Consider the following 13,866-nt stretch of genomic DNA (forward strand, 5'->3'; position numbering starts at 1 on the left):
GAACAGATTATATTAGAAGTCTGATATACTTTTAAATTTTTTCATATTTTCATGGTAATTTTCAAAATATTTACAATTGCATGTATAGAGATCAGTTTCCTTTGTAAAATTTAACAAAATCAAAAAATACATTTTAAAAATTTGAAAGAATTGCTTGGTAAAATGATGATTATTTTATTTGTTTTTCAGAAAATGTTCAAGCTTATAAAGGTCCACCCGCACCACCTAACAGATTCAATATTAATCCCGGTCACAGATGGGATGGCGTAGATCGATCAAACGGTTTCGAGAAGAAATATTTCGATAATATTGCACAGAGAAAGGCTTTCGAAGAACTTGCCTATAAATGGAGTGTTGAAGATATGTAAAATTTAAAAAAAATAATAATAATAAAAGAAATTTCTTCATAATATAAAAGAAAGATTTGATGTAAATTTGTACAAAGCAAAACATTTTGTATCATCATCTGTGTCATCAGTTGAAAATGTTCATTTCTTTTCTTTTAAAGTTCTTTGCCATTTGTATGACAAAGATTTGAACATCATAAAATAAAAGCACTGTTTTATGTAAACAAATGTACATTGAATTGTGCAATGTATATATCTAACAGCATTTTTGAAAGATATATATTTTAATAAAATGTTTTAAATTTTATAATTGTGAATTTTATCACAATGTCACCACCTCATGCACAAATTCTAATAAATGAGATCATCCAACAGATAAGCATGTAAACAATTACTCACTATTGTCTTATGTGTTAAGGGAAAATAATTTAGATGTGTAATTTATAAACTTTTCTAATTTGTATATAGTTTTTGCATAATGTAAAAATATTTCTTCATATAGGCCTATATTTTTTTTTACTTTACAACAAATACACTTCAAAACAAAATTAAAACTAGTTTAATAAATTTTCATTTCTTGTAAATATTTTAATCAATTATTGTTTTCGAATCTCTCTTAAAAATGAAATCGTGATTAATTTTTAAAATTTTACAGGCCAATTCAAATAATATTTCGATCATTTACAACAACTTTCCATAAATATACTTTTAAAATTTAAGACAGATCATTTTATATATAAAAATTAACTATGAAATGTTTCAATTATATAAACATTATAAGTTACTCTTAAAATTACTGTGCCGCTGGAAAACATAACAATCAAATTTTATAGGGAAATTTGATTGTTATCTGAATAACACAATGTTTAAAGATGCAAGAACTATAAATTTTAATTATGAAAAACAGACATTAAATAAATTTATATAATCTTTACTATATTTTGTGGATAAAACCATTCAGAAAGTTAAACCAAAAATTATCATTTGTAAGACATGACAAAGGATATTTTGGAAACACTAAATTAAGACAATTTTCAGGTAACCATTAATGTCGACATCATTGAAAAAAAATCAAATTATATTGCAGATAAATTAAATATTGCCCGATAAAGCTTTGTATTAAAAGATAATAGCAATTTCCACTTTATTGCACTATGGCTAAATTAAAATTTGGATATACTGAAGACAAAACTTAAATAATTTATATGGCTACACAAAAATGGGAAATTTGTAATGTTTTCCAGTCAAAAATTTACAAATCATTAGATGCTTTATAATAATTTACTCAGAAATTAGTAATAATATAAACTTATTTACAAATAAAGCAATAATAGTTTTCTTTCTAAAGTGAAAATTGCTTAAAGCAACCTACAGCAGCTTTATCAGGCAACAAATAAGCATATTAACAAAAAAATTGGAAGCATTCTCTAACTTCATTCACAAACTATTTTATTTATCTATTATTTTATATTCAATATGAAAACTATTTAAAAATATTTGGAAGAGAACAAATATATATATTTTTTCTTTTATATTTTCATATTCTACATCAGTTCCATTTGATTTTTACATATTTAGAATATAAATCTAATAATTTAAAATAGGTTTATCTATCAATGTGCCATTCAATATAAAATTTTAACATAAAAAATTTACAACTACCGTATTTACTCGCATGTATGACGAAGTGTGACTTTAAATATCAAAATAAAGAAAATTAGATTTATTAATACAGTTCTAATTTTATTTTGTTTAATCACAAGTAGAATATCAAATGAATGCAAATGCACACATTGTCCCACAAAAATTACTGGCATTTTAAACTTTAAGAAAAAATCTTGTAAAATCGACAACATAATTTGTTCACGTAAAGCTGGACTATCGAGAACTTTTTTTTTGCCAATTCTTAACAGTCGATTACACTTATGAGTTTCTCTGAATTCTGATTTCCGAATAATCATTGTTTTCATGTAGGAATGAATTAAAACTTATATTGTGCTCTCCCGTGATTTTGGAATTTCAATCTGAAATTCTATTCAAAAGCTTTGCTTTTCCTATTGCTATTCACCTTTACTCCTGACAATATACAATAACAATTCAATTGGCCCAGATAAAATACTCATGCTTTTAAATACAAGAGGGTAAGCATCCGATAAAAAATGCAAATAATCTTTCCTTCGCGCATACAGGACAACCTAGGAATTTGAGGCTGTGATAAATGAATAAAAACCTCGTCTTATATGAGAGTAAATACGGTAATTTGGAATACGTGCAAGTTTTAATTATCATCGCCGTCATCTCTCTCTTTGCATACATCTTTTCGAATTGTTTGCCGGTGTAAATTTTCAAAGCATATATTCACAATATTACTATAACAATATCAATTAATAGACATTTTAAAAAGATTAAATTTTTCAAAAAATGCATTAATTGAGTTAGAAGAACGTGCATACGTTTATGCAAATAACTTTGCATAAGCCTTTTTTTCTTTGGCTTTATAAGCTTGTATTTCACCTTTAACTGCAGTAATTTCTGCAATAATAGCTTTATTGTTAGGAGTCAACCGTAGCGCTTCGTGCAGATCCGCCAGACTTCGTTCGTAATCCCTCCTGCCGTGATACGCCTGACCGCGTCGAAAGAGGGCTTTGGAACTCTGCGATTCTATGTCTAGGGCCTCGTTGCAATCTTCGATGGCCGCATCGTACCGTTTTAGTTTAATTTTACAGGCCGCACTATTCAGTATACACGGTAACACTATCGAAGACAATTTTTTCTCTTCTTCCTTTTTCAAATCGTTAACTTCGTGTAATCTGTTGAGATACCTGAGCGCCTTTTTATATTTCAAATTGGCGACAACAAAATCTTCCTTATTGAAGTATATATTACCAGAAGATTTGATGGCATTGGCGATCTGCACAATGGCGTCCAGCTGCGTGAAGTCCAGGTCGGAATCGTCTGGAAAAGGAGGATACACGTCTTCGGTGCCGTCGCACTCGCACAGGCCGAAATCCGAGACGCCGGGAGCGAACTGGCCGCAGTCTTCTATCATGCAATGCTCTGTCGGAGTGTCGTTCTGGCCCGTGCCGACCTGTTCCAGCGCCTTGACCACGCTCATCCCTTTATAGACGCAACCGAAGATGACGTGCTTTCCATCCAGATGGGGAGTCGGAACGGTCGTGATGAAAAACTGAGAACCATTAGTATTGGGTCCAGCATTAGCCATGCTTAAAAGTCCCGGCTTATCATGCTTTAGTTGGAAGTTTTCATCTTCGAATTTCTCACCATAGATACTTTCTCCACCAGTTCCATCGCCATTGGTAAAATCTCCTCCTTGTATCATAAACTGCCTGATTATTCTATGAAAGCGGCAACCTTTATAATGAAGTGGTTTTCCTTTGCTTCCAGTTCCTTTTTCTCCCGTGCACAAAGCTCTGAAGTTCTCTGCTGTTTTTGGTACTATATCGGTGAATAATTCGAAAACAATTCTTCCGATCTTCTCTTCTCCGATTTTAATGTCGAAGTAAACTTTAGGATGAGCATTGCATTCACTAGAAGTGGTTTCCATTTCGGTTTTAAAACTGAAAAAAACCAGAAACGAAGCTTTAACAGCTCAATGCACTAATCAAAATGAAATCCGTTAAGTGTTGCCGGACTGAGAGATCAAACTAAAAATTTTTTCACTTTAAATTAATTTGTCGATATTTTAAAATTAAATATCATTATAATTTAAGTATTAATTTTAAAAATATTTTATTTATAATCGAATTCTTCATAAAGCGAATTAATAATTAGGCTTTTTAACAATCCCGTTATGGATTCGACCAAGTTACAATGAAGTAGCCAGGTGAGGAACCATAGGCGTAGCTAGGGTGGGGCGGTGGGGGCAGTCCGCCCTGGGTGTCATCCGTGTAGGGGTGACACCCGGTAGGCCTGTACCTAAAAAAAAAAAAAAAGAAAGAAAAAAAAAAAGAGGGTTAACGGCTCGCCTCCCATGACAGTTTCTTCGCTACGAGGAGACGCCACGAGGGCTCGCACCAGCTAAAAATCTTACTATGATTTATTCTATAAATCTAAACTTATACGTCGCAACATCGCATATTCAATATAGCGTTCAAGTTGCTCGAGTGCGAAGATATTACAATTCAACAGTGCTTTATAAAAGAGTTAAAAAGGGGCGCGGCCGGATGACCGAGCGGTCAAGGTTAGCAGCCTGCCGCCCTGGGGGACCCGAGATCGAATCCGGACGGGTCGAAAAATCCCCAGGAATTTTTCGGGGGGTGGTTCGTCCGGATATGTCGGTCCCCGTCCCTCACCACCCGGCCGCCCCATTGTGGGCCTGGCCGAACCCATAATGGGCTTGCTATAAGAGACCCTCTTAGTGCCCACTGGGCGGAAAGAGTTACAAAAAAAAAAGAGTTAAAAAGGGTGTCACCACGATATCCGCACCGGGTGTCACCCATGCTAGCTACGCCACTGTGAGGAACACACTCGATCAGACTACGAAGCTAAGTTTTAAGGGTTTTTTTTATCCGTTCGGATTCGATCCCGTGTTTCTCAGAGCGGTAGGTTACTGTCTTCGCCGCTCTGCCATCCGGCCGTCTAATAATTAGGATATCGTGCAACTTTGTCGTATCGCGATAGAATTGAGGCGGAGCCGGAAAGAAAGAAGCGATCCTTGCACTTGTTAGGCACAGAAGAGGGTATCCTGAGATTTGATCGAAAGTTAACAACAAAGTCGAGTGTATGCGACCATTATTTTAATGGCAGGCACATTTGAAAACATTTAAGCACACAATACACGGTAATGTTGAGATTCCTCGTGGGAAGTGGGATTTAACATTTGATCTATTTCCACTAAATTTCATAATGTGCCTTACTTATGTAAAAAGTTACCTACTAAAAACTTCATTATCAAAACGAGAAATAGTAATCAAATCTAAATCATTACAACACAAGCCAGTTAAATTACCACATATTGATACAAAAGGTAAACTTTCCCATGACATTTATAAAACAGAATTTATATAGTCGATTAATTTTGTTTCTTTTTTAGTAACTGAATCATCACATGGAAATACATGCGGAATGCAATTAATTTCTTGTCTGGACAGATGCGAGAGCAGTTCATCAGCAGGAAATTCTCAAACTACAACCTCTAATGAGTATGTTTATCGAGAAGTATATTATTTGAGGCATAAAACACAGAAAAAGAACGAAAAAATTAATTCCTAATAGCGCTCCTGTTACTCTAATATGAGCTATTGCTTTTAGGAGTAATAGGAAAAACCTATACCAGAGTCGTTTTATCCTAAATATCAAGACCCTGTCCATACTGTTTTAAGCCTGAAGAAAGGCAAGCAGATATGCGGTTGCCGAACTGTGAACAAAGTCAGGACGGAAGAGAGGTGTAGATTCGTATGTGGGTGTGAAGAATACCGAGACAGACTCGACAGTTAAAAAATATTCGTCCGAATTTATTGATATTATTGATTATTATTCCCCGGTTTTTCAAAATTTTATCAGTTCTACGAACATCAGAGTCAAGGTTCAATGCCCAGTTCCAACACGTGTTCGATTCTTCCTCCAGACTTATCTCGTTTATTATCATCGCGACAAGTTTTACTCAACAAATTCCTTTCTATAATAAACGTTCTTAAGCTCGTTTAGTGAATGATTTGGAACATGTGGTGAGCCTCACATTGCTACCATTCACTAGCTCCGTGTTTCTCAACCCAAAACTCATCGCGGACCGGAAAATATCTGCTTTTTTTACGCGGATCGGTGACGATATTATTTTTAATTTAAAAAATTCTCTGTTGTAAAAAAAACTGCAAACTACATTGAGCAATAAATATTTCTTATTTATTTACCAGTACATTAGTATACAAATCAATGTGATCGCTGCTTTTCTTTTTTGCTAGTAAGATCATTCAAATCATAGATTTAAGGTGGTGACTGCAAGGCGTAAGGCGGAACTAACACAAACGATTTCGTTGTTTCAATTTTATCATTGCCATTGCTGAAAACATTGATTCACATAAGTACGTTGTTGAAAAAGGTAGTAACATCCTAACTGCTTTTTCATGTAAAACTGGATATTCAGTTTTAACTTTAATCCAAAACTATGTTATGGGCATTGATTTAAGCAATGTTTTTAATCCCAAGACTGAACTTAATTCGATTAGTTTTTTTCTGTTCAAAGTCGTTCAATCTATTAGTTTGCTGATCAACAAACGGATTAATAATCCACGTATTTCCTATTCGTCGATCTTCTTCAGGTGGATAATGTTCGTTGAATGCACAAAAAAGTGCTTGCAGATGTTCACAGACCATATGATTTATGTATTTTATATCCAGATCTCCTGAATTGATAAAATCTGATAAAGAATGGAACATATAGTTGTTTTCTTGTATTCCTTTATTGAACAGTATTAACTTCTTTTTAAAGGCATCAATTTTATTGTATAAGTTAAAAACAGTACTATTATTTCCCCGAAGGCTTAAATTTAATTCATTAATAAGGAAAAATATATCTGATAAGTATGACAGTTTTGCAATCCAATTATTGTCGCAGATAAATTTGGATAATTCAGAGTTTTTTGATATAGAAAAGATTGAACTTCCTCTCTTAATTCAAACAAGCATTTCAAAACTCTACTTTGTGATAACCACCGCACTTCTGCATGAAGTAACAAATGTTCATGCTCGGATTCCATTTTTTTACATAAAATTGAAAACAATCTCGAATTCAATGCGTTACACCTAATGTTTACAATTCTTACACACTGGGAAAGTACGTCATTTAGTTGGGTAAACATTTTTTCTGCTGCCAAATGCTCCCGATGTACAAAACAGTGAGTAAATATCATCCCATCTGTGGCTACTGCTTTTATTTTTGTTATAATTTCAGAATGTTTACCTGTCATACATGCTGCTCCATCGGTACATACACCAACACAATTTTTCCAGAAAAGGAAATTATTTTCGATGTAGTTATTAACAGCTTTGTATATTTCAGTACAAATTGTATGACTTTCTAATTTCAGGCAACAAAGTAATTTTTTTACATTCGTTGACTTCATAATCAACGTAACGGATATAGCATAAAAGAACGACATTATTTGACACATCAGTTGATTCGTCCCTTTGAATTGCAAACAATATTCTTTTAATATTTTAATTAGTTGACATCAGCCGATAAATCGGAAATTCTGCGTTGAATTTTGTCATTAGTTAGAAAAAAAGTTTTTATTTTATCACCAGCTACAGGGTTTAGCAATTCTGAACACACATCGATTGAGCATGGCTTTACTAAATCCTCGGTAATTAAGACCTTTTGCATTTTGCAACTCGTAAAGCTACTAAATATGAACCTTTCACAATTGATTTTTCAACAGAAAAGCATTTTTTAAAAGAAGATATTTGTTGTTTTAATTCGACTTTTTCGTTCAAAAAAACTTATTGGCATGTTTTCCAGTTGTGGATGTTTAGATTTTAAATGACGTAAATGTTTAGCATTCATTTGACAGAACGTCTTTACAAACAACACACTGTGGTTTTTGCACATTTTCTACAGAATCTGGCAAAATTTTAAATAATTCACATTATAGTAATTTCGTTGCACACTTTCGTTTTGTTGTCAGGTGAACGTGTTTCTTGATTGTTAATATTACTTTTGCTAGTACTAGCATCTGCACTTGATTTTTTAAAAAATTCAATCAGAGTTTTTGGCACTTTCTTCTAACTCATTATTATTCAAGGGCGGAAAAAATGGCATTTTGACAATTATTGTTATTGATATTTTAATTAAATTTTACCGTTTAGATGTAGCAGATAACAATACAAATACACGTTCAGTATCAGAGAAAAACAAAGCAAGAATGCATACGTATACGAAGTTCACTGAAACGCATTCAAAGCGTCAGTGATAATATTCTGTGTGAACCACACAGAATAACACCACTGACCAACGCCGGATTAAGCCTCTAGCGGGCCCTAGACAAAATTTAAATTGGGGCCCCATTTAAATAAGTTGCTTCTAAACAAATTTTATATAATGTGACATTAGCGTAGCTAGCATGGGTGACACCCGGTACGGATATCGTGGTGTCACCCCAAGTCACACCGTAGCGTCACCCTTTTTAACTCTTTTATAAAACAGAATTGAATTGTAATATCTTCGCACTCGAGCAACTTGAACGCTACATCGAATATGCGATGTCGCGACGTATAAGTTTAGATTTAGAAAATAAATCATAACCATACATCAGTACTACGACGAGAGGCGGCCCTAGGAATATTTCTAGATGGTGCGAGAGATCTCGTGGCGCACGGGTGGCTTTGACCTTTTTTTTTTTATTAGATAATGGCTAGTCGAGCGGAGCTTAGTAGGAATTGTTAAATACAGCCTTTTCTGTCCTATCTAATTTCTTAAATAATTTTTAACTCGTTTTGAAACAGAGAAATCTTCTGCACTGAAGCGGGGCCCCTCCGAACTACGGGCCCTAGACATTTGTCTACTTTGCCTATTCGATAATCCGGCCCTGCCACTGACACTTAAAAATTCAGCGCTTATCAATACGTAATATGAAAATTATAAGTAAACATGTGTTGGTGCGGCTTCTATTGAATTAAAAATTTATCTAAATATATATAACTCATTCTTTTTCAACATAGATATCTACTAGAACTGGATAAGCACCAATCTATCCCTGTATCATACCAATCACACACACACGTGCAGTTTTCCTTTCTCCCGACTTATTTAAATATATATTTTTAAGGGGCCGTCCATAAATTACGTAAGGGCGATTTCGGCCATTCTAGACCCACCCACCCTGTGTAAGAACAGTAATATTTTCTTTGATTTTCTTCCCCATCTTACGTAATATTTAGGCACGATTTTATAGAAAGACTTTAACAAAAAAATTCTTTTTACGAAACCCTAAAAACCTTAGGTCCAAAATATATAATTATTAATTAGTTAATTAATATGTACTATTATTTATAAAAGGCTATGTGAACAAATTTAAAAATATATAAATTTAATAAAAATTCGAATAAACAATTTATTTTAAGAACTTTATTTTTTAATTATTAACAATCTTTTTAGTATTATTATCATTAATCAACGTCATAATATTCATTTTTATATTAATTTTAATTTTCACAAAAGAACGCAAAAAACTTTGACAGATCGACTAGCTAGTGTACGTGTAAACAGAAACCTCACACGAAATAAAACAAGAGAGACTAGAGAGAAACCACATTCCGTTTCCATACTGATTACATCTTAGCTAAGGCCAAGAAAATAAACTACATGCTGATAAATTGTGCTAGGTGCACCCGAGGACTAAATCGTAAAGTTTGTAAAACTCTATATAATAGGGCAATACAGCCAATGCTGCTTTACGCGGCCTCTAGCTGGGTCACGTAACTAGTAAAAATTCAGTAGCAGTAATTACTCTCTTCAAAGACAGTTTGAATAAGAATTTTCAAAGAACTGTTTCTACTAATGTTTCTCTGATTCTAGCAGAGTCTAGAGAGATGACGACCAATACGCTACGCCACTGCCCATCACGCATCACGAGTCGTATCTCGCGCAGCAGACTACCGATCAAGTGAAGCTCTAGACCAGGGTTGTCTAACCTCTTTTCCTATTGGACCGAATTAGAAATTTACGTATATTCAGTGGGCCGAAAAGGTATCTTATATAAATATATATTTTTTAAAAAGTTCTAAATGCGAATATCAAATTTTAATAACAAATATACGTATACAATTAGAAAAAATACTGTATTATTTACTGACAGTAAAAAAAAATTATACTCACACTAAATAAAAATAAACACACTAAAAATAAAAAATTTTTAGTTAAAAAACAAGTAAAAATTATACTCTTTCCATTTCCAAATTCAATGCGATTTTTTACGTCGCATTCTTTTTATAATATTGTCAATATCTGTTTTTATAATAATTATAAAAATGTTAGTTAAATGCGAATCTCTCAACCTATTTCTTTCAGCAGTTTTGATGTTTTTCATGCACGAAAAGAATTGTTCACAAAAGTATGTACTACCCCACATGTGTGAGGCTCTGGATAGGTCCGAACCTCACTGAAATTTGCGTTAAAATAATTTCTTTTTAGAAAAAGATTATTTTTTTTAGAGGAAAAAAAATAGAAGGTAGAAATAGTGTTTCTTAAAGAAAACGACGCGAACTTTTAAACAATAGAACAATGGGGAAACGTAGATCGTCTATCTCCGAGTGGGAATCGAATTAAACTTCGATTTTGACCTCTCCCGCGCCCCCGAAAGGTTTCGAATTGTCACCAGGTGACGAGAAGAGACCAATCGGAAAGCGGAATCGAAGGAAAACAGATAAAACCTGTGAATTCAAGGACGCGAGGGCTTCTTCTCCCGAAAGTTCCAAGTGACGGATCTATTGTTGTGTGTGTGTCTGGTGCCCATCTTCGTCTCCGTCTCCCGACCTCGGATCGACATCTTTCCATCAACGGAAGTCGACCGCATCATCCTGGAGTCGCGGAGTCGTCGAGGGAACTGGCCATTCGCGACCAGGGACACTCCTTCAAAATGAGACTATATTCGAAAGGAGAGGAAGACCCAGAGGCTGCTGCCGACCTAGAACTTCCAAGATCGCGGAAATCTTGTAAGCTTCTTTCGTGTCAAATAAACGGTTTCTTGTAACCGTAGAGTCTGTCTCAGTACCGATCGCCCACATACGACCCTTCGCGACCGCTCGACCCTCTTGAAAAGAATTGTTCACAAAAGTATGTACTACCCCACATGTATAACAGTCTTCTGGCACCAGTAGAATAATTTTTACAACATACTTTACCAAAATAAATGAAAATGTACGTAAAAAATGTAGAGTGCAGCGAGCCACAAAAATATTAAGTGAGCCGCAGTGCGGCCCGCAGGCTGCGGGTTGGATATCCCTGGTCTAGGCAGACGTCTTAGAGTGGTTCGTTAATATCAGTCGCTTCGCCTTTACGAGTGTGCAATTGTAGGCGTTTCGGAAAGACGTGGAAAGACAGGAAAAGAAAACCCTATCCGTAGTATCGTAACGGCGGGATCTGATTTCAAAATATGCATGTTTTGAGACAAATTTTAGAAGAGGGGTTCCAATTGTAAAACTCAACCGCCAAATGAACTGTCTCGCTGACAGAGCATTCAATGTAGCCAAGAAAATATTAGAATGGTGGCTAGCATTGGAAAAATGATACTTACCTATGTTACATAATAATAAACATGCGCTTTCACAACTTGTAAACTTTTATTCCTCAAACGGTATAACGACAATACGCGAGCCGTGGAAAGCGCTATGTTGCTTTCCACCGTAAACAACCCGATTTTACCTGTGACAGCGCACACTACAGCCGAAATATAAGAAGATATTTCGCAGGGATATTAAAACTGATTTCGCAAGTTCCCAGTTCACCGGCAACAATTAAAACACGCAGCTGTCGCTGCAGTCGAACATTTAACACTTCGCAGGCGATTTGAAGAATAGGAAAAGCTACCATACGAGACGCCCCTGTGGCCTAATGGATAAGGCATCGGTCTCCTAAACCGGCGATTGCGGGTTCGAGTCCCGCCAGGGGTACGATTTTTGCAATTGGCACCAACTGAAATTTTACACCCTCTGGTGGTTGTTATTTCTCATTCCGAAGCTGAAATGCCGACAGAATTTTAGTTGTTCGCTCCCGCACAGGGCGTTATCTAATCTTCGGGCTGGTTTCGTTTGCAATGCGCAACGCAATAAAGCACGGACAGAACGGAACACGCTGTAACGCGTTCTCGGGCGTCACTTTCGCATCGGTTTCACGTGCGCGGAAACAAACTTCCACCTGTTCTTTCTTCTTAGTTGATCGTACGTGCCTACCTGAACACAGGTGTGTCAATAATACGTAATTTCGTTTCAAATATTTAATATTCTCTTCAGGCATTTTTAAGCGATGTATCTCGGGGTGCTGTCAGTTCCTTCACGCCTTGAAATCTTCGGATTTATGTCGCGAGTCGAACGAATGCTTTCATGAAAACAATCATAGCTCGCAAAAGTACAACTGCTCGTTACAGCTTTTCTTCAAATAGCATACGAAATGGAGAACTGTCGCCGTAACTGTAGCCTTCGATCTCGACGTCTGCAATGAGAAAAATGAAATAAAATGATGTATGAAATCTCGCCAAGCGGGTTTGTCCAACCTCGTGTTCTCCAAACAAGAGTTTCGTCGAATCGTGAAGTTGGAAATTAATTCTCATAAGTTTTGACGCCGAACGTGAAAAAAAAATCGCGTCCGTCGAGGCGGATTTGAACCACCGACCTATGGATAACTATGCCACTACAGTCCACCGCTCTACCAGCTGAGCTATCGACGGAACGAATATAACGCCTCCGAATTTACGTCAAGTGCTTTGTTTCTGCCAACTCGTTTCTTCCACAATGTTGTTGCAGATTAGGGCTTGCAGTTCAGCGATTTTTCTGCTTACAGAACTAACCGGCGCGATTTCAGCTGGTTCGTAGCGGATACGCTGGCATTCATCCAGTAAGGTAGAAAGCCATATCACTATAGTCAAGCCCGAGTCGAAATCAAGTTTTCAGTGTTCGGGAGACGAAATACTTACCCTGTGAGATAGTTATTGTTTATTCCGTGTTATTGACAATGCCATCACTCAATCACTCGCCACACTACCTCAGCCAATATTCCGAGTGCAACTGTTGTTGCCAAGCGTTGAGTGGTTGGCGAAAATGCATGAATCGAAAGATAGGGGTACACTTTCGGACCAGGTGGCCGAGCGGTTAAGGCGATGGACTGCTAATCCATTGGGTTGTACCCGCGTGGGTTCGAATTCCACCCTCGTCGTGAGTGTGTCTTTTAGCCGCTGTATTTTAGCATGCGTTTAGTTCGGCCGTGTTAAACGCACGCGAAGAAATCGTACTGTAATTTTCCTATTCTTACTTCATAACCTTTTTCAAATTCGATCGCGAATATTTTCGCATTTGTTAACAATGACACAGGTTGAACATTTATTAATTTGTAATTGCAAATTTACACAATATTACAAAACAAACTATAATGAAAAAGAAAGTATATCATTAAACTCAAAGCTACTCAATAAAAGTTTCTCAACTCTTTTTGGATGCAATGCACATCGTTTCCTTGTAATAATATTTCCAACTTTTGCAAAAAGACGTTCTCCAGGTACTGAGGTTGCTGGAATACGTAAACATGTAACAGCCAGTTTCGCAAGGTGATAATTGAAATGGGCAAACGTTGACTGCCATATAACAAGAGGATCAACATTGTGTGGCCGTGCGCCTTATTTTGTATATTTTTGTATATATTACTCTTAGTATTTAGTCCATTTTCTTTCTCTTCGTTAGTTCTTTTGTCCATCTTTTTCTAGAAACTTCTGTCTTCCCTAACCCTTCCCTGTTCAAATGGGGGTGACCTAATTAGAATACAAAGAAGAGGTGGTAGCCTGGGGGATAAGTGGAG

The 13,866-nt window shown here is 35.7% G+C and overlaps 2 protein-coding genes and 3 non-coding genes across 5 annotated transcripts in view; 3 read left to right on the top strand and 2 right to left on the bottom strand.

The window, feature by feature from the left end:
- Positions 1-648, top strand: part of LOC136976798 (BUD13 homolog) — a 39,859-nt gene extending 39,211 nt beyond the window's left edge. Inside the window, exon 8 of the mRNA XM_067272168.1 lies at positions 190-648. Within this exon, the coding sequence (XP_067128269.1) occupies positions 190-368 (179 nt within the window). The 3' untranslated portion in view covers positions 369-648. The remainder of the gene's footprint in view (positions 1-189) is intronic.
- Positions 649-2,088: 1,440 nt separating this feature from the next.
- On the bottom strand, positions 2,089-3,979 carry LOC136976799 (peptidyl-prolyl cis-trans isomerase D-like). Its single transcript, XM_067272169.1, has one exon. The coding sequence runs from the start codon at positions 3,910-3,912 to the stop codon at positions 2,803-2,805; it is 1,110 nt and encodes a 369-aa protein (XP_067128270.1). The 5' UTR covers positions 3,913-3,979; the 3' UTR covers positions 2,089-2,802.
- A 7,920-nt stretch (positions 3,980-11,899) lies between these two features.
- On the top strand, positions 11,900-11,972 carry TRNAR-CCU (transfer RNA arginine (anticodon CCU)). The gene has a single exon. It is a non-coding gene; the product is annotated as a tRNA-Arg (tRNA).
- Positions 11,973-12,662: 690 nt separating this feature from the next.
- TRNAY-GUA (transfer RNA tyrosine (anticodon GUA)) lies at positions 12,663-12,745 on the bottom strand. The gene is given in 2 exon segments: positions 12,663-12,698; positions 12,709-12,745. It is a non-coding gene; the product is annotated as a tRNA-Tyr (tRNA).
- Positions 12,746-13,148: 403 nt separating this feature from the next.
- Positions 13,149-13,230, top strand: TRNAS-GCU (transfer RNA serine (anticodon GCU)). Its single transcript has one exon. It is a non-coding gene; the product is annotated as a tRNA-Ser (tRNA).
- Positions 13,231-13,866: the final 636 nt, after the last annotated feature.

Source organism: Centruroides vittatus, unplaced genomic scaffold (genome assembly GCF_030686945.1).
Source record: "Centruroides vittatus isolate TY-2023 unplaced genomic scaffold, ASM3068694v2 contig_425, whole genome shotgun sequence".
Lineage (NCBI taxonomy): Eukaryota > Metazoa > Arthropoda > Arachnida > Scorpiones > Buthidae > Centruroides > Centruroides vittatus.